Source organism: Anolis carolinensis, chromosome 3 (genome assembly GCF_035594765.1).
Source record: "Anolis carolinensis isolate JA03-04 chromosome 3, rAnoCar3.1.pri, whole genome shotgun sequence".
NCBI lineage: Eukaryota > Metazoa > Chordata > Lepidosauria > Squamata > Dactyloidae > Anolis > Anolis carolinensis.
This window is the reverse complement of record NC_085843.1, coordinates 23377007-23397741: the sequence shown is the minus strand read 5'-3', so window position 1 is coordinate 23397741 and position 20735 is coordinate 23377007. Positions and strand designations below refer to the sequence as shown.

At 39.8% G+C, this 20735-nt stretch overlaps 1 protein-coding gene across 3 annotated transcripts in view; it reads right to left on the bottom strand.

The window, feature by feature from the left end:
- Window positions 1-20735, bottom strand: part of dync2h1 (dynein cytoplasmic 2 heavy chain 1) — a 205090-nt gene that overhangs the window by 40323 nt on the left and 144032 nt on the right. For all 3 annotated transcript variants that reach the window (XR_010004055.1, XM_003219289.4, XM_062974574.1), the window contains exons 82-83: window positions 8406-8617; window positions 7506-7610 (exon numbers count right to left, since the gene is read on the bottom strand). Coding sequence is in view for 2 of the 3 variants with exons in the window: in XM_003219289.4 (XP_003219337.2) it covers window positions 7506-7610; window positions 8406-8617 (317 nt within the window). In the remaining variant the exon portion in view is untranslated. The remainder of the gene's footprint in view (window positions 1-7505; window positions 7611-8405; window positions 8618-20735) is intronic.

The following is a 20735-nucleotide window of genomic DNA, read 5'->3' as shown; positions in this document are numbered from 1 at the left end:
GTCAGTCACCTGGCCTCCACCCTAAACCTTAGACTTAGGGCCCTTCCACACCGCTGTATAACTCAGAATATCAAGGCAGATAATCCATAATATTTGCTTTGAACTGGATTAACTGAGGCTCCTTCCACACAGCTATATAAAATCCACATTGAACTGGATTATATGGCAGCTCAATGTCATAACCCAGTTCAAAGCAGATATTGTGGATTATCGGCGATATTCTGGATTATATGGTTGTGTGGAAGGGCCCTGGGTTCACACTACCATATAATCCTCTTCAATGTGGATTTTATACAGCTGTGTGGAACAGCCCTTAGAGTCGCCCTAACTCTGAAACTACTTGAAGGCACACAGCAACAATCCTAATTAACTTCTTATCAGCCAAAAGCAAGGGCACACTTCCCATCGCTCAGTTTATGTTGGTTAAAATTGTTTTTCATTTTAAATGTTGTATAGTTCTTTCTTCTTTCTTTGCACTACAAATAAGATATGTGCAATGTGCACAGGAATTTGTTCATTTTTTTCAAGCTATAGTCCACCTTCCCCGCCTCCACACACAATCTGTGTACCAGCCCTCTGCTTAAAAAGTTTAAGAACCCATGCTATCGAGTCATACTGGACAGTCTAAAAAATACCAACAGAAGGAACCTCCTTAGTTATCTCTAGGTCCTCCTGTGAGAAACAATGGCCATACTTCCAGCAGTAACATAACACAAAATTGTCTGGACTGTCAAGAAAATGCCAAGTGAAGGCATATTTTGTCAGCCACAGGCAAATGAAACCATAGCTGCCAAGATACGGGATACTACATAAAAAATTATCTGCAATAGCTGCCCCATTTTTTTAAAACAAATAGCATTTCTTCACCTACCTAGCTTGACAACTAGTTTGTCTGGTATGTTAGTTAGAGGTGCTAATAACAATTTATAATTACAACTAGCATATACACCCAACATTGCCCAGATGTCGGAGGAGCAGCTGCCCCTGTTTCATCCCTTATTTCTCTTTCTTCCCTCCATCTTCTCATAGTTTTCTCCTTTCCTTTCTCTTCCTTGCCTCCTTTTCCTTTCTTCTCCCTCTTCTCATTACCATTCTCCCTTCTCCAGCTCTGAGAGGGCCTGTCTCACAATATCTTCATGGCAGGAGGGCTCTCTTCTTTTGGCTTTTTTTTTTTTTTGGCTTTTTCCTTCTTCCTCCCTTCCCCTCATACACATGTCACCTTTTTCCTCAGTGACATCACAGAGGGCCACTGCAACTAGCAACAACTAATCCAGTGACACTGAGGGCTTGACTTAGCAACAGCCTCTGAGGTTCAGACAGGCAGGTATACTTTGACTTTTATATAGATAGACATTGTCTTAAGGTGGTGTGAGAATAATACGGCCATATAGGGAGACCTCCATATTGATAACCTCCAACATTCTCCACCATTGGCTACATTGAGTAGGGATTTTTGGTGTTGCAGTCCAACCACATCAAGAAGACCATATGATTTCCACCCCTTTTATAAGGACAATGAACATTATGACAGCAAGTTTCTAAAATATGCATTCCCGTCTTGTGCATGTCCAAACTATAATTTATGGCAGTGATTTGCAAGATGAGGTTTTTACTAAGTATCAAAAGTAAAATGTGCAGGCTTTATACAATGTCAAGGAACTGCATCAGCATATTTTTCAAGGGAATTAGGTCTTAAAAGCTTGAATACAAATCACAGGAGACATGCTAGCTTATGCAATTTTAACTTAAGCAAACTAAGAGCGAACCTCTCTGTCACAGTAAAAAAAACCCCTTCCATTCATTCTGCCAGCTGCGAATATGAATATAATCAACTTTCAAAGTTATGTGCCACTTGTTCCTTTGAAGAAGACTCATGCAATATTTTATTAGCAATACAGTCAATTATTTACTTGTATGTGACCATAAGTCATTACAAAGAATCACCCTCACCCAGCCCATTTCAAAAATACAGTAAAACACATAAATAAGTTTATTATACAAATAGCAGTATACAAATAACCCAGAACAACACATTTATTTCCACTATTCCAATTCCAAAAAAAAGAAAGATTCAATGTGCATCCTACCTCACCACCTACCTAACAGGCATGGACCACATTCAAGGCCACAAAATATACCATTTCTAAGTATATAAATTAATAACTTGAAAGCAGCGCAATTGCAATGTGTTGTCAAAGGTTTTCATGGCTGGAATCAAAGGGCTGTGGTGTGTTTTCTGGGCTGTATGGCCATGTTCCAGAATGCTTCTGGAACATGGCCATACAGCCCAGAAAACACACAACAACATTGCAATTGCAGTCAATATCCTAGAGAGAAAAAATGCATTCACCTTGCATTTGTGGCTTACGTACCTTTTAGAAAGCATTTTTGCTCTAATAAAATTGTACATTCATATGCATTTGTCTTTTTGAAGGACCATGTCTTCCTGTAACATGGAAGAAGGCTTTCTCTGTAGCTGATCCCACAACTCTGAAATTCTCTGCCTGGAAAAGCTAGAACGGCTCTTTCTTATGTGTCTTCTCTTTTACAGCAAGCCTTTGGAAACTGATTTATTATTATGTTTATATATACCCCGCTTTTTCTCTCTCCTTGCGAGACTCAAAGCAGCTTCAGTTCCCATTAGTTCTAGATCTGGGTGGATGGAAGTTGATGGTCTGCCCCTAACTGGTCGGTTGGGTCAGTATTTTCCCTGGGGTTCAACTTCTAGTGGAACTTCTGGCAGAACCTCCAGGAAAAGTCGACCATAGAATCATATTTGAGGTCTAATGCATTTTGTAAGCATTGCTAGGTCCTCCAGAGCAATTATATGGTATTCAAAGCTCTTTGTGTTTTAATAATAATAATAATAATAATAATAATAAAACTTTATTTATACCCCGCCACCATCTCCCCAACGGGGACTCGAGGCGGCTTACATGGGGCCATGCCCAAGACAATACAATAAACCATAACATAATACAATTAAATAATACATTACATAAAATAAACAGTACAACATAAGATCAAAACAGCAATATAACACGAGCGGGCCGCATGAATACTACATTTAAAAACTAGATTAAAAATTAAAACTCTGGGTGAGAAAGGGATCAGAATAAAACCTCGAGGGACGGGACATCAGATAGTGAACCAGTCTAGAGGATAAATATCGGGGGGGAGTAGCATAGAACATTTACTCTCCGAAAGCACACCGGAAGAGCCATGTTTTTAAATCTTTCCTGAAGGCTAAAAGGGTGGGGGCTTGCCTGATTTCAATGGGCAATGAGTTCCACAAGCGAGGGGCCACCACAGAGAAGGCCCTCTCCCTTGTTCCTACAAGGCGAGCCTGAGATATAGGTAGTGGCGACAGGAGGGCCTCCCCCGATGATCGGAGAGGTCGGGCAGGTTTATGGTAGGAGATACGGTCACGAAGGTAGGCGGGTCCCAAACCGTTTAGGGCTTTATAAATGATGGTCTGCACCTTGAATTGGGACCGGAAGATGAACGGCAGCCAGTGGAGCTCCTTAAACAGGGGAGTAGATCTCTCCCTGTAACTCGCCCCCGTTATTAGTCTGGCGGCCGAACGTTGGACCAGCTGTAACTTCCGGGCCGTCTTCAAGGGAAGCCCCACGTAGAGCGCATTACAGTAGTCCAGTCTAGAGGTAACTAATGCATGCACCACCGTGGTCAAGTCAGACTTCACGAGGTATGGTCGCAGTTGGCGCACAAGTTTGAGTTGTGCAAAAGCCCTCCCGGCCACCGCCGACACCTGCGCTTCAAGCGTCAGCGCTGAATCCAGGAGGACCCCCAAACTGCGGACCTGTGATTTCAGGGGGAGTGCAACCCCGTCCAGCACAGGTTGCCACCCAATACCCCGATCCGACGAGCGACTGACCAGGAGGGCCTCTGTCTTGTCAGGATTGATCCTCAGCTTGTTCCTCCTCATCCAGTCCACCACAGCGGCCAGGCACTGGTTCAGCACCCGAGGGGCTTCCTTGGAGTCAGGTGGGAACGAGTAGTGGATTTGTGTGTCATCTGCGTAGAGATGGCAACACCCTCCAAAACTCCGGATGACCTCTCCCAGCGGTTTCATGTAGATGTTAAAAAGCATGGGGGATAAAATAGACCCTTGCGGGACCCCACAGGTCAAAGGCCAGGGGTCCGAGCAGGTGTCCCCCAGCTTCACCATCTGGGAACGGCCCTCCAGGAAGGACTGGAGCCACTGCAAAACAGTGCCACCGAGTCCCATCCTGGAGAGCCTCCCCAGAAGGATACCATGGTCGATGGTATCGAAAGCCGCAGAGATGTCCAGGAGAACCACATTAATGAAACCACATTGGATGACCCTGTATTATATGTGGACCTATTGTATTATTGCCTTGTTTTTAAATTATGTAGTCAATCTTCAGTGCTTATTTTTATTGTTTTGTATCCTTCTAAAAGAAACAAATGTTCTATAAGGAGACAAATGTAAAATAAAATTCCTGTTTAATGGAGCTCATAAGGAACTGGTGCATATATCCATCTCCAATGTGTAGCATTTGGGGGATGTTCAATGTTCAAGCACAGATAAAAAGCTAACAGATCCCAACATTCCATTTGTCTGATGAAGAAATGCTCACTACTAAAAGGGGACTGTCTTCCTAATAGAAATACATTAAATAATTGACTTTATACACTGCAGTCTAGTCACTGAAGTAAGACTTTGAATATTATTGCCTCCAATTCACTTAATTCACAATTACTGTGTATTAATTATCTAACACAGACAGGGTTTAAGTAACTAATGCATGATATAGCTTTGTTTTGGGAAAAATCAGTTCAGCACAATTAAGGTCTGGTCTGAGAAACTACAGCTAGAATCCTGTTAGCTATTTCCAACTAGAGTAAGCTTATTTAATCAATTGTTGAATGGTTTGCCAACACACAGGTAAATCCCACTGATTCAATTAACCTTGTTTAGTCAGGAGTAACAACAGTATTGATGCAAATATCTTGTAGCTGGGTTTTCTAGTTGGAATCCCAATGTTAGTGTCACAAACAAGTTTATTAAATGTATTTTATTTTTTGAAAAATCACATCATGAAATATTTAATACATACTACATAATCGCCGATCTCTTGCAGTTTAATAAGATTCTATATAGGCATTCACTAATGCTATGAATAGCAAAATCTTCCACAAATTATCAGATTTCCATGTTGGTTACTTACTGAGATATCAATTCTTGTCTGTGGATAAGATAAGTCATGGCTTAACTCCCACTGCCAGGCAATGCTTGAACATTGTGCCCCAATTTCTTATGTCACACAGGACAGGGAAAATAGGAATAAAAAACACCCTAAAGAAAAGGTTCCATGTGCTGGAAGCGCAAATTAAATAATTTTATAATGCTAGCCAGCATTATGATGGGGCTGAATGTCTCCTTTTCTGCAGATAAGAATGAACATTAAAGTGATCACTATATGATTCTTCATCTCAGGCAGATGAGCGATCAAGACATAAGGTATACCAGTAAGTGAGTATTTGGGAGTGTGAGATGATGAATAATGGATTGCAGTGCCTTCTTCCAAAAGAAACATTTGAAGTGGTGTATTGTCCTATTTTATAATACCTATAAATGTGGAAATGTTAGCCATGCCACTGAAGCCAATTTCAGAGAGGAGATTGAACAAGCCTGCAGAATTTGTTGCTTTCCTGGTAGAACATGCTATGTGTTGTGTATCCACAGGAACACACAGATAGAATGAAATGCTGGCATTTAGCCTTCTGGGTGAGATATAGTAGCAACCCAAGGCACTATGAACATGTGCTCAAAGACATCAGGTCTGCTAACCATTGTGTCCTTAATAAACTGACCTCCCACATGAGCTTAACTGTCTAGTTCCTTTATAGGTGCTTTTTCAAGTCCTTTATCTTCTTCTGATTTTTTTACTGCAAACTCCAATCTAATTCATGACTGAGAGAAGGTATGGAAAATCTTGGGACTATTTCAATGTCTTCATTCTTTTCTTTAAAGTTATACAACTAATCAGTGTTCATTTTTATTAATGTTCATTCTTGACTATCTTCATCATTTGAAGCATTTACTATTTTCTGCTATTTAATTATTTCTACTTGATTGGCATAGTATCCCTGTATCCGGAAATGAGTGTTTTAGTAGGATAATAAGCAAAAATATGCACAATTTCAGAAACTTTCTGTGAGCTTGGTGCACCAGCCCTCGATTTCAGCTAGACTTGAGTATGCACTCCAACTAGACTGAGCACTATCAATTATTTACATCTCTGTCAGAATAGACACAATCAGGGATATGGAGTCAATTCTTACAAGAGCCTGACATTGCATGGAACAACCTGATCTCTGCAAACCCTGTTAGTGAACAAGTTTGCACTTCATTTCCACAGAATCAAAATTTCAATTCAGGACCAATATGCCAGTCTGGTTTGTCAGCATGGTACCATCTGTACGTCTCAAATTGTTAATGTTCCTTTCTCCAGTTTTCATGCTCTTTCCTCTGGGTGTAATTCTGCTTTATGTATGATACGTTTGCTTTTTATGTAGAAAACTTATTTTGTCCCAAAAAATGTTTTCTGCACAAAAAGTTCTAGTGTCTTTTTGCACGAACCAAATTTCCCCCAAACAAGAAATATGAACGGTACCCAAAAACTGTTCAGAAATCTTTGTGGTCTTACAGAGTGGAAAGAGAATTATTGAAATTAATTATTTTTCTAGACAGGAATAAAAATTATGCTTGAGGCAAATCTAATTTGTGTAAAATACACTGATTCATGCAAAAATATTGCTTTTTTGTGTAGAAAACTTTTATGTTTTTGCACTGGAAATCTATATATCCTTTTGCGAAAATACATTTTTCTTAAGAAGGGTGTATGAACAATACTAAAAAAATGTGCAGAAGCTCTTGTAGTCTCGCTGAGAGGAAACAAAATTACTCATATTAATTGACAAGAACAAAATGAGCAAATATCTTTCTAACATAAATCCTTCTAAGATACATATAGAAGACTATAAATGGAGAAGTCCACATTACAATTGCCATTGTTATCAACACAGTTCTTTCATATGCCGATTAACATGAGCTCCACATAACAGTAATGGAAAAGGAGGCAACATAATTAGGTTTATAAATCAACTTGCTGCTATGGCTTCTCAGTATCTTATAAAAGATGGCAAAATAAAAGACATGCAGTATCTTTCTTGCATTAATAGGATCAGTATAGTCACCACAACACAGGCTCACCTCAACAATTCTAATATTCATAGACAGGATCATGTCTCACTCATATGATCCCTGTCTGCTACGTCTTCTAATAAATTGTTTTCTTCAGCTCTAATTAAAAATAAATTATCAGGATCTGAAACCATTCCGTCCAAAAAATCTCATCAGTACAATGAATCCTGGAAGACTTTTTCAAGTAATAAAATGATTATTGATAAATAGATCAAGTAAAACATCAGGAAAAAGGGAAAGCAATAAACCTTACTAGAGAACTGATCATCCGTTGAGAGGAACGTGCAATGTTAGCAGGTAGGCCAAAGAAATCAGGTTTATCATCTTCTGGAAGACTTTCAATAACATGACGGTAATCCTAAAGAGAGAGATAACATAGACAATAATGCAAAAGTCTGAAAATGGCAATGCAAATGTGTAAGCATGTGAATGCTATAGTTTGGAAGCACATTTCAATTTTGATCTGATCTCTTTATTTAGAGTATTAGCAAAGTGATTTCTGAATAATGAAATATTTGTGAACCTTGTTCTGAGAAATTGTTACTATTTATTAATAAACAGTGACATTGAATCAAGCATGCATTTTTTGTGTGGAAAATAATTTGAAGTATAATAGGAAACAAGACTCATTGAAATCACTGAAACTCCAGAATAAACATACTTAGGCTCATGCTACTTTAATTAATTTTCATTTATTTTTCTATCTCAACTTTCTCCCAAGCTAGATTCCAAGATGGCTACCTAAATGTTGAACAGTAATTGTAAAGTAAAATATACTTTTACTTCATTGGTTAACAACAAAATAACAAAATCTGCGTACAAATAACACCTAATAACACCTTATCTTGCATTCAAACAAGATAGAGGGATTTAAAAATATATATACTGCTGTCATTTTGTTACGTGCTTTCCCAGTCTATTCTGATTTATGATGTTACTCATCCTGTTATTCATCCTGTCACAGAACTGATCAATTTTCATGAAAGCAGCTCTCACCAAGTTTTCACTGAGCTACTGACCATAATAAAACATGCCAGTAATACCAAAGTTGATGCGCAATTAAGCAACGAGAAGTATAATCATTCACCACTGTAATAAAGCCAAAGAAAATTAATTTTGTTTGAACATCTGATAAGTAAGAAAACATACTCACCAATATATTGCAGGAGCTGGGCAGAGAGATGGGATATGGAAATCTGCTCATCTTCCTACCCCGGAAATTTGAGTCAGAAATGACTCTGGAATTAAAAAACTGTTCTAGGTAGGATCGAAGGACTCTCATATCAAAGTAATTATCTATACGACCTCCATAAATGGCATTTTCCAATAAGCCATGCACAAATTCCCACTGAAAATCTTTGGCGCCTGTAAATTATGAAATAGAAAGCTTGTTAAAATATGGCACAATGACTTTGTTGCAGAATACTTCATCCCATCATTAAAGCTATCTTGAAAACAGAATACCCTTTCCCGCCATGCAGTGACTCACACCTGTTCAGATGATCTAATGTTTTCATTCAACTGTGGCATTATCTCCATTCAAGATTTCTGTAGAGCTCTAACATCTTTGGCTTGAGGGACTCTAGACTATGCCTTTTCTCGTATGTTCAGCCACAATCTTTTCAAACAAATAAAGGTATTTTTCTAAAAGTACACTCTGTACATCAAAGATGACTGGCAAATCAACTAAAGACAAATTTTTGGAAGCATTTCCAAAAACATCTTCTACAAGTTTAGTAAATTTAAAGCCTAGCACAACAATCTGACAGTTCCTTAGGCATAACAGTTATCTGCCTTCAAGTCTACTCTGACTTATGGTGATCCTATCATAGAATTTCTTTAGATAGGCGGACATGGTTTCCTAGAGCTCTGGAAACCCTACCTGATACCGTACCAATCGGGTTCATAGAACCGTCCCCTTGTCATGGATTGAAGTGACGAGGGGCAGCCAAGCCAGTGGAGAGCCCGACGACCCCAAAGGTTCGCCACTCCTCAAGAGCGGGGGTCCGAGTGGGTCCGGGACTTCTGGCTTGCAAGGCACGGATCACGAAGCAGGTTTCTCCTGCACAAGCCGCTCGCCGCGCTTACTTCAGTAATATTATGAAGAATGAAGAATACAAGACCATAAGAGCAACCGGATTTAAGGGGGATCCGGCATAACGTGAGTAATTTTTACTGGATCATTTACTTCCTTAATATATTCGAGAGTCACAAGAAAACAAAGAGATAAATACAGAGGAACCGGCCAAGTGGTGAGTGGACTATGGTTTTAACTATCCGATAACACATGGGAGACTCACCCCATAAAGGGATTTGGAGTTATAAAGTGATACACCCTATCTAAGAACTTTGTTTCTGGAAATATAAAGTGATAAAACCAGAAGTACTCTTTTTATTCTTCTTTACGGCAGTGAATGCATTGCGGCAAATACCTGCAATTAAACTACAACCCTACAACCAGCAAGGCAATAAATATTAAATATTAAATATTAAATGCCAAATACCAAATACGAAAAGCAAGATAACTGTCCGCCATAGAAAAAAAAATAATAATAATAAAGAAGCTTGGCAGGCAACTATATTTAGCACAGAGACGGGACCGACCTTGGAAACAGCCTTGGACCAGCGGTGTTGTGGCTACACATTTTAACCCACGCTCGCCCGGGAAGAGCTGAAGAGGAGTCTTCAGCTCAATCCGGAAGCGGCTAGCTCCTAGAAGCAGGAAGCGGTGGGGAACAACTTCTAGAGGGCACACACCATAGAGAGGTATTCCGGAGGACGCCCCGTGAAGACTAACAACCTGCCTAGAGCGACCCGTAAGCACTGAAACGACGGACACCTAACAGATTGACAAGTAAACATAAAGAAGCCTAGTGAGCATCCTTCCAAGCCCCCTTACTTGGTGAAAGTTATAGCGAATCTCGAACTCACGTCCCACACTTCAAACAACAGGTAAAATGACAACCTTCCGAGGGAAATATGAGAAAGACTTAAGAGATATGAAGACTACTCCAAGAAGGAATTCCCTCCCAGAGGACACCAGCTGGAAAGACCTTCTACGGGAAATCCAAAGTATCTCATCCAAACAGGATATACTCCAGAAGGAATTACATGAAATGGCCATGAAACAAGATACACAACATAAACAGCTGCAAGAAGATATGGCAGATCTTAAAAAAGAAATTAAAGAGGAAATAAGTTTGATTAAAGCAGAGGTGATAAAAAATGCTCAGGAGATCTCTGGACTAAAACTCCAAAATGATAAAATTGAGAAATCACAACTGAAGACTTAGAGGAAAATAGAGAGCCTAGAGGCTAAAAACAATAAAGCAGAGAAGTTGCAAGAAAGATTAGAGCAAAATATTACTGATTATCAACTAAGGCTTAGGAACATACAGGAAGAACCTAAAGAAAATATCAAACAAATTACTGCCCAAATCATAGCAAAGATTCTGAAATGCACTGAACAAGAGGCTAGTGATCAAATAGACACCGCTCAAAGAATCCACACCAATTACGCGAAAAAAAATAAAGTGGCAAGAGACACAATTGTTCACTTTGTTAAGAAAAGCACGAAGGAAGAAGTCTTCAGAGGCTCTAAACACTGTCTAACAACATATAAAGACAAAAAAATAATGATATACAAAGAGTTCCCTCAATCTACCCTAAATAGTAGGAGGAAATATTTCTTCCTAACAGATGAATTAAAACGTCTGCAAATTAAATTCAGATGGGAAAGGCAAGAGGGACTGATGCTGACCTATAAAGAAGAAAAAGTGTGGATTAAAAGTGAGGAAAAAGCAGACGATTTCTATAGAAAATTAAAAAGGGACTTGTCACAGAAAGTAAAACTACAACCTCCGAGCCTGGAGAAAAATCCAAAGCAAGCGAAGAAAAGAAGGCAAGATTCGCCGAAGGAAATACAGACTACCCTGCTTACAGACGACAACCCGGAGGGATCCTCGGATGAGGAGGAGGACGCAGTGAGTGATAGATCAACTAATGAATAATTTCTTAGAGCCAATAAGGGTTTTTACAAATAACATCAACGGTTTAAACTCAAAAATTAAAAAAAAAAGACTATTCAACACTTTATTGAAAAATAACTATGATATCACGGCGCTACAAGAAGTACACATTGCAAATAAAGATGCCAATTACTTAACAAACAATAAATTAGGGAAAGCTTTCCACTCTTTAGATGAAAAGAAAAAAAGGGGAGTCACCTTATATATTACTGAAAAATTAAAACCAGTTAAAGAGTTCAGTGACCAAGAAGGCCGAGTTATTGCAGTTAAAATCTTTGTGGGCAATGAATCCATCCTAATATGCAACGTCTATATGCCAAATGGCCCAAAACGTAAATTTGTAAAACAATTGAGAACTAATATCAATCAAGTAGAAACTGATCACCTGCTAATAATGGGAGACTTTAACGGTATTATGGATTGTAAGATGGATAGATCATCAACGAAAAAGAATAGTAAAAAAAATGTTAAAAAATCTTTCCCCAAAAATCTGTTTCAGTTCATGGAAGAATTTGATCTATGCGACATTTGGAGACTAAAAAACCCTACCCAAAAAGACTTCACTTACTATTCGAACAGACATGAACTTTGGACTAGAATTGATATGGTATGGGCCTCAAAAAGCTTAGCATCTAAAATACAAGAGATAAAAATACAGGCAAGAGATCTCTCAGATCACTGCCCTATAACCATGACAATCAATAAGAGAAAAAATATAGTAAGTTGGAAATTGGACAACAACTTGATCAAGCAGGAAAAAGATATAGAAAAGCTAAAACAGATAACTAAAGAATACTTCCAATTAAATGATAAGGAGAATGTTGCCCCTCAAACCGTCTGGGATGCCTATAAGGCGGTGGTGAGAGGCTTCTTTATACAACAAAAGTCAAGAAAAAATAAAATTAAGAACCAAAAATTACTAACAATACAAGGAGAGATAGACAAACTTGAACAAAAATCAAAAGCAAACCCCCGAGAAGGTAATATATTAAAAAAAATAAAACTATTACAAAAAGAAAAGACAAATTTACAGTTAGAATCTATCGCAAACCAACTAAAATGGGCACGACAAAATGCTTTTGAAAATGCTAATAAGCCGGGGAAATGGCTGGCCAGAACAATTAGAAAAAAGAAGAATAAACAACAAATTATAAAAATCAGCACAAAGGAAAAAGATGTATTCACAGATGATGAAATTAAAACGGAATTTGAAGAGTATTATAAAAAACTTTATGAAAAAGATGAAATTAATCCAGAGGAAATAACTAAATATATTTGCAGTCAAAAACTACAAAAAATAACAGATGACCAAAGAACAAAATTAAATCAAGAAATCACTATAGAAGAGATTAAAAAAGCAATTCAAAAATTAAAACTAGGCAAGGCCCCAGGCCCAGACGGCTTTACAGCCGAATTTTACAAAATTGAGCAAGAAGAAATACTGCAATTTTTTAAAAAAATTATGAACAGAGCCATTAGCGAGGGACGAATCCCAGACTCTTGGAAACAAGCTGAAATAATCTTGATACATAAAGACGGAACAGACTCGAGCAATGTAAGGAACTACCGGCCCATATCACTACTAAATAATGATTATAAAATCTATACTAAAATACTCGCAGAGAGATTCACAAACTTCCTAAAAGATTGGATTACAGAAGATCAGGCAGGCTTTCTACCCAATCGGAGTACTAAGGACAATATAAGAATAATTCTCGACGCAATATAATATTTTGACCAAAATCACCAGCGGGAAGTGGGCTTCTTAGCATTAGATGCTGAGAAAGCCTTTGACAACGTCAATTGGGAATTTTTCAAATTATTATTTATAGAATTAGATATGGGGACTCAATTCCAAAACGGGATAAACGCAATCTACTCAAACCAATTGGCAAAAATTAAAGTAAATGGTCTATATACTGACAAATTTGAAATACAAAAAGGAACAAGACAGGGATGCCCACTTTCCCCCCTTATTTTCATATTTACTTTAGAAGTCTTGATGAGATCGATAAAGAAAGCAGAAAATCTAAAGGGTATAAAAATTGACAAGCAAGAGGTTAAAGTCCGTGCCTTTGCAGATGACGTGATTTGTATAGTTGAAAACCCTAGAGAGAATATTAAGGATTGGCTAAAAATGATTGAAGAATATGGTGCACTGGCGGGTTTCAAAATCAATAGGAAAAAAACAGTTATACTAACAAAGAATATATCAAAAAAAAAACAAGAGGAGTTAAAGGATATTTCGGGCCTGGAAACTGTCAAAAAAATTAAATACTTAGGTATATGGATTACAAGTAGAAACAACCAACTTCTGGAATTAAATTACAGAGCAAAATGGCACGAGATTAAAAAAGACCTAGATAACTGGAAAAATTTAAATCTATCACTTTTGGGCAGAATAGCGATAATCAAAATGAATATCCTACCTAAATTACTATACCTGTTTCGCAATATCCCCATTATCAGAGGTAAAAAATTATTTACGGATTGGAATCGGGAAATAAATAAATTCATTTGGCAAAATAAGAAACCCAGAGTAAAATTTACAACTATGACCACTCCAAAAGAAAGGGGGGGGCTTTGACTTACCAAATCTACAAATATACCATGATGCTTGTGCACTAGAATGGATAATAGACTGGGTAAAATTGGAAAAAATCTAATTACTAACTATAGAAGGATATAACTTACGGTGGGGCTGGCACGGTTACCTATGGCAAGATAAGAGGAAAATTGACAAAGAATTTGGAAATCATTTTATTAGATCTGCCTTAATCGCAATTTGGGAAAAATATAAAGGATACTTATATAGGAAAACCCCCCTATGGTTTTCGCCTCTGGAAGCCAGTCAGCGCAGACTATTAGGATGGCAGAAATGGCCGACATACAAAGATATCATTAAAAAAGAAAGTATTACAAGAGAACCACCACCAGTAAAAGATTGGAAGGAAATTCAAAAAAAGTATATAAATATTACATGGCTTCAATACTATCAAATAAAAGAATGCTATAAAAAAGACAAAGTAATTGGATTTAATATAAATTCGAATTTCTGGGATAACTTACTTAAAAGGGAAAAAAAATTATAACATTAATTTATAATAAAATATTAGAATGGAATACGGAAAAGGATATAATTAAGGATTCAATGCTAAATTGGTCCAGGAATGTAGGCAGAGCGATAACAATAGATGAATGGAATACCATCTGGAATAAAAATACTAAAATATGCTATTCAATTGAGCTGAAGGAAAACTGGCTAAAAATTGTTCACAGGTGGTATCTAACGCCAAAAAAAATAGGATCTATGTATAAAGATAGAAATAATCTCTGTTGGCATTGTAAAAAACAGGTGGGCTCATACTTCCACATGTGGTGGAGCTGTAAGGTTATTAAAAACTTCTGGTCGATAATCCACAGAGAATGTAAAAAAATCTTTAAAGTAAATCTTGAATGCAAACCAGAATATTTCTTATTAGGATTATATAACTTTAAAAATAAAATAGACCCGAATTCGGAAACAGGGGAAATCAATAAAGAGAAAATCTTTATTTATGCCATCACTGCAGCTAGAACAGTAGTAGCCAAAAACTGGAAAGAAGGGAAGAACCTCACTAAAGAAGCATGGCTGGAGAAATTAATGGACATCAAAAACATGGACAGACTGACGTACTTGCTGAAAAAGGCTAACGGAAGACCAATGAAAGAAACGAATTGGACACTTCTAGATAACTACATGCAAGAACCAGCGTCCTAAGACAGGAAACGTACAGGAAGTGAAAAGATCGGAAGTCTATCTCCCCCCCCCCTCTCCCCTCCCCAACATCCCGGATAGAGATCCCTCCCTCCCAGCTGTTACCCCTTCCCTATTCCCGTACCCTCCCTCCCTGAACCATATCCGTCAACCCCACACCAACATCCCTATAGTCCCCCCAACTTCCCCTCCCTCCCCCTCTCTGATCCTTGTGTAACACATTAAAGTTTAATAAAAAGTATTTTTTTTAAAAAAAAAGATAGTTATAGTATGTAAAAGTCACGTATTTCTTAAGAAAAGAACTATATCTATGCAAAGTCCTTTAAATCACTTCTGTTAACCAATCACTACTATTAAATTAAGTTGGGGTTCTTTGGTAAGGGCTAAGGACTTCAGTGCAGATATTTTAGATACATTTGATTCCATACAAATGTGGATTTAAAATACTATAGATGAACTTTAGAAACCATACATGCATGTGTATGTCAAATTATGTTTTAATAAGTACAATAAATTTTAATAAGTACAAATGGACATGTGATTTTAAAAAATATTTTAGTGTATGGTTGGATTAGGATTATTCTTAATGTTTACAAATAAATTTATTTAAATTGGGCAATTAAGGGGTTTATCTTTATGTGCTGATACTGCAACGGCTGTTTTTGTACTAGATCTAAAGAGAGACAGAAGATACAACAGTATTCACTTTAGGGTTTTAAAATTAAGTACAAGCAGGACCTAAGTTATGAACAAGATAGGTTCTATATGTTTTTTCTTAAGTTAAATGTGTATGCAAGTCAGAACAGGTACATTTTCAAGTGTAACTCCAGCAAAATACATATATATGGTGCTTGTTTTGCTATCTATGCCCTTATTCAGAAGATTTCACCTCACTTTCCATCCCTATGACATTGGATTTTGAAAAAAAAATGGCTTGTAGAAACATGGTTTGGTGATAAAGCTTCAGTTGAGATACCTTTTCCTCATGATATCTCTTTCAGGAAGGAATTCCCTTCTGAGGGGTAGATTTCTCTCACTTCCTGTTGTCTCACCCCTATTCTTAACTATTAGGCTCATGCAATCTGGGTTTGTTTGGTTGCATGCTGCAAGTCACTTCTGGTGAGAGAGAATCAGCCGTCTACAAAGACGTTGCCCGGGAGATGCCCGGATGTGTCATGATCCTGTGGGGAGGTTTCTCTTATGTCCCCTTGAAATCCGGGTAAACCTTGATCTGTTTGGTGTCCCGGATTTCGGTGGGGGCCCCAATCTGTTTTTTGGGAACCTTCCGAATTCAGGAGGACTGAAATCCGTTTTCAGTTAAGGAAACTAAAATATTCATTTTACATCCAGCACACTGGCAGTAACTGGGGGGGGGGGGGATTCCCAGGTTTAAAGCAAGGGCTTAAGAAACCACTCTTCTTGCTATCCTTTCCCATCTCCCTTTAGAGGAGACCCAGGCTTAAGATTCCCCCTTCCTGCAATCCTTTCTGATCCCATACAATCATAATGGCCAACAGAACAAATTAAGCATCATGTCCCAAGCGGAGCAACATTTTAAAGAATTGCAACTTAGCACTCTCCTAATCTTCTGTGATGACTCATGGGCCTTGTAGTCCTGCTCATGACATTGTAATGCCTGATGAAGAAGAAAACTTGGGTTTTTTACCTTCCCAGTCAGAACTGGAATCTTCTCAGCCAGATCTTTCCCAGGCAGATCTGGGAACCTTGCACCTGCAAGAAAGTTGTGTCCCAGAAGTATGTCAAACAAACCCTGAGCCTACATCTCCCGTGTTCTCTCGCCATGAGTTTTGTAAACAACAGAGGGGTTTGGAAGCAGCTTCGCGCAGGAGTGCGAGGATAGCAGCTAAGAATGTACCCAATTAAGTCTGCTTTTCGTGAGAATCTTTAAGGAGTCAGACATCTGGTCTCAGAGTTTAGCTTTCGTTTCTGGTTCCCAGAGAACTGCTTCGGCGGGAAAGTTAGACTCTACATAGGTGTTTTACCCGCGTAGTAACTTCGCGGAGTCAATTCGTCAGCCTCCGGAGCGAGTTGTGTCTGGACAGCGCGCTCCGATTCAAGCCTCGTTCCTGCTCAAGCCTTGCCTTGTTTCCAGCCTCCGCTCCTGTTTCCCAGCCTTTGTTTACCTACGGATCTTGCCTTGTTTCCCAGGACTAACCCTTGCCTTGTTTCACGGATTTTACCAAGTTATTCCACGGACCTTGTTCTTGTTCCTCGTTACCTTGTTCCACGTTTCAAGCCTTGTTTCAAGTATCAAGTTATTTCCTAGCCTTGCTCAAGTTCATGGATTAAAGGACCTTGTCATCTCCCCTCACTTTGCCTGGCAAAGTGAGTGTTTCGGTTATTGGATTACAACTTTGGACCTTAATATTTCATATTGGACATTGTTTCTTTGGACTAATTTTGACCTTTCCTGAAAGGTCTGCTTCTGGACTAACTTTTACATTTGCTTTTACTAACTTTATATATTTCTTTAATAAAGATATTAGATAGAATCTGGCCTCTGCGTATGGTTATTGGTGCTCTGTAGTCTGGGTCGTGACATCTTCCTGGACTGCATCTATTGTCAGGACCCAGGCTGCAGAGCACCAATAACCATGCGCAGAGACCAGAATCTATCTAATATCTTTATTAAAGAATTATATAAAGTCAATAAAAACAAGTGAAGAATAAAGTTCAGAAGCAGACCTTTCAGATGAGGTCAAATATAGTCCAGGAAAATAATGTCCAATATAAGATATTAGAGTTCAAAGTTATAATCCACTTGACCGAAACACACACTTTGCCAAGCAAAGTGTGGGGAAATGACAGGGTCTCTAAAGTCCAAGGTAGCTTGACAACAAGGTTGGAAAATAGGCTTGAATCTTGGCTAGATCAAACTTGAAACGAGGCAACATGAAATATGAACTGAGTCCAGAGAAGTCCGTGAAACAAGGCTAGGCTAGAAACTTGATCCGTGAAACAAGACAAGGCTGAAAACTCGATCCGGGAAACAGGGAACTGGGGTACGAAGTCCACACACGATCTCTCTCCTCAAGCTGAACAAATTGACTCCGCAAGGTTCCCCTTGCGGCAAAACCCCTATATAGGGTCTTGTTTTCCCGCCAATAGAACACTTTCCCTGGAGAACAAGAAGTGAAACCCAAACTGTGTCCAGATGCATAACTCCTTAGAATTTCCCAAGGGAAGCAGACCTAATCAGCTAATTGGCAGCGATTCTGAGGCTCCGGCGATTAGCCTCCCTTGCCCCTCTATCTCTATTATAATTGTCCTTTCGGGAAAACGGGGGAGAATTCTGCCCAAGGCTTGTTTGGTTAACTTCCTGAGGACAAACATCCTCCAGGTGGCGAGGCTCCGATTCAAGCTGAACCGGTGGAAATCCCAAATTTTCCTCCTCATCTGCCACAATAGCACTAGGAACGGTACTACAAGGCCCATGAGACATCACACTATCCCCCTCCTCAAGGCCCCTCTCCAACATGGCCGCTCTCCTCGAGTCGCGGGGCCGCGGCTTGGCGGGGTAGGTCTGATGGAAGCGGCGAACTAAGTCGGGGGCATGGGCCGTGGAAGCGTCTTCCCAAGAGCGTTCTTCGGGCCCAAAACCCACCCAGTCAATGATATACTGAAGGCGGCGGCGATGAAAGTGAGAATCCAAAATGTCCTGAACCTCGAATTCTTCCTCCCCGTCCACCAAAACAGGGGCGGGGGCCGGCCGGTCCACATCGGGGCGTACCCCATCCGCCGGAAGGAGCAGGGAACGATGAAACACCGGATGAATGCACATGGAGCGCGGAAGTTGTAGTTTGAAAGTCACGGGGTTAAGTTGCGCCACCACTGGGTAGGGACCAATGAAGCGGGCATCTAACTTTCGGCAAGGACGGTGGGAGGGCAAAAAGCGAGTGGACAACAGAACCCGATCTCCTACCTTGATTTCAGGGCCTGGCTGGCGATGGCCATCAGCGTGGCATTTATAGTCCTCCTTGGCTTGATCCAGTTGTTGGTGCAAGAGTTGTTGCACCGCTGTGAGTTCTTGCAGCCAGTCCTCCGCTGCAGGGACTTCTGAAGTTTCAATGACAGAAGGGAAGAAACGTGGATGGAAGCCGTAGTTTGCAAAGAACGGGGTTTCTTTAGTTGAAGCCTGGACACCATTGTTGTAAGCAAACTCCGATAGAGGTAATAGGGAAGCCCAATTGTCCTGTTGATAGTTTACATAACAGCGAAGGTATTGTTCCAAAGTGGCATTGGTGCGCTCAGTTTGCCCATCCGTTTGGGGATGGTGAGCTGAAGATAAACGAGAGTCTATGCCCAATAGTTTCTGTAGTGCTTTCCAGAAACGAGAGGTGAATTGAGATCCACGGTCAGTGACTAAACTCTTGGGCAACCCATGTAGCCGGAAAATATGCTGAAGGAATAAATCTGCAGTCTCTTTGGCCGTGGGGAGACCATCGCAGGGAATGAAATGGGCCAACTTGGTAAAAAGGTCCACCACCACTAGGATTGTGGTAAATCCAAGGGAGGGTGGTAGGTCAGTGATAAAATCCGCGGAAATTATCTCCCATGGGCGAGATGGAGTAGGAAGGGGATGCAGTAGCCCTGACGGCTTCTCTCTTCTTGTCTTGGAACGCTGACATACCGGGCAGGTATTGACATATTTCTCCACATCCTTGCGGATCTTGGGCCACCAGAAATCCCGTAGGATCAAGTGCATGGTTTTGAAAAGTCCAAAATGCCCTGCTGGCTTGCAGTTGTGACACAGGCGAAGTGCCTTTTCTCTGCCTGGACCTGGAGGGATGTAAACATGATTCCTGTAACATAGTTGTCACGACCCAGGCTGCAGAGCACCAATAACCATACACAGAGGCCAGAATCTATCTAATATCTTTATTAAGGAAATATATAAAGTCAATAAAAATAAGTGTAGAATGTAGTTCAGAAGAAGACCTTTCAGGAAAGGTCAATTATAGTCCAGGAAAACAATGTCCAATATAAAATATTAAGGTCCAAAGTTGTAATCCAATAACCGAAACACTCACTTTGCCAAGCAAAGTGAGGGGAGATGACAAGGTTCTTAGTCCAAGGAACTTGAGGCAAGGCTAGGAAGTAAACTTGATTCTTGGAACACAAGGCTTGATACAAGGCAGCAAGGAACGAGGAACAGGGACAAAATCCGTGGTAAAATACTTGGCAAGGTCCTGGAAGACAGGGCTGAGTCCTAGGAAGCAAGGCAAGGTCCGTGGAGGTAAACAAGGCTGGGAACGGGAACGAAGGCTTGGAAACAGGAACGAAGGCTTGGAAGCGGGAGTAGCGCTGTCCACACACAACCTACTCCAGTTGCTGACGAATTGACTCCGCAAGATTCCTTTGGGGCAAGGAACCTAAATAGGGTCTCGTTTTCCCACCAAAGAACACTTCTCTGGGGAATCAGAACCGAAAGTCAATCTCTGTGTCCAGATGCATGACTCCCTAGAATTTCTCATGGAAGCAGTCTTAATCAGCTGAATGCTTGGCTGCGATTCTCAGGCTTCTGCGATTAGCCTGTTGAACTCCTTTTTGTTGTTGATAATAACTACGGCGAGAAAATGGGGGAGATTTTGACTCAGGGCTTGTTTGGCAGATTTCTGGAAGACAAACCTCCTGCAGGTGCAAAGGCTCCAGTTCTGGCTGGGAAAGTTCCAATTCT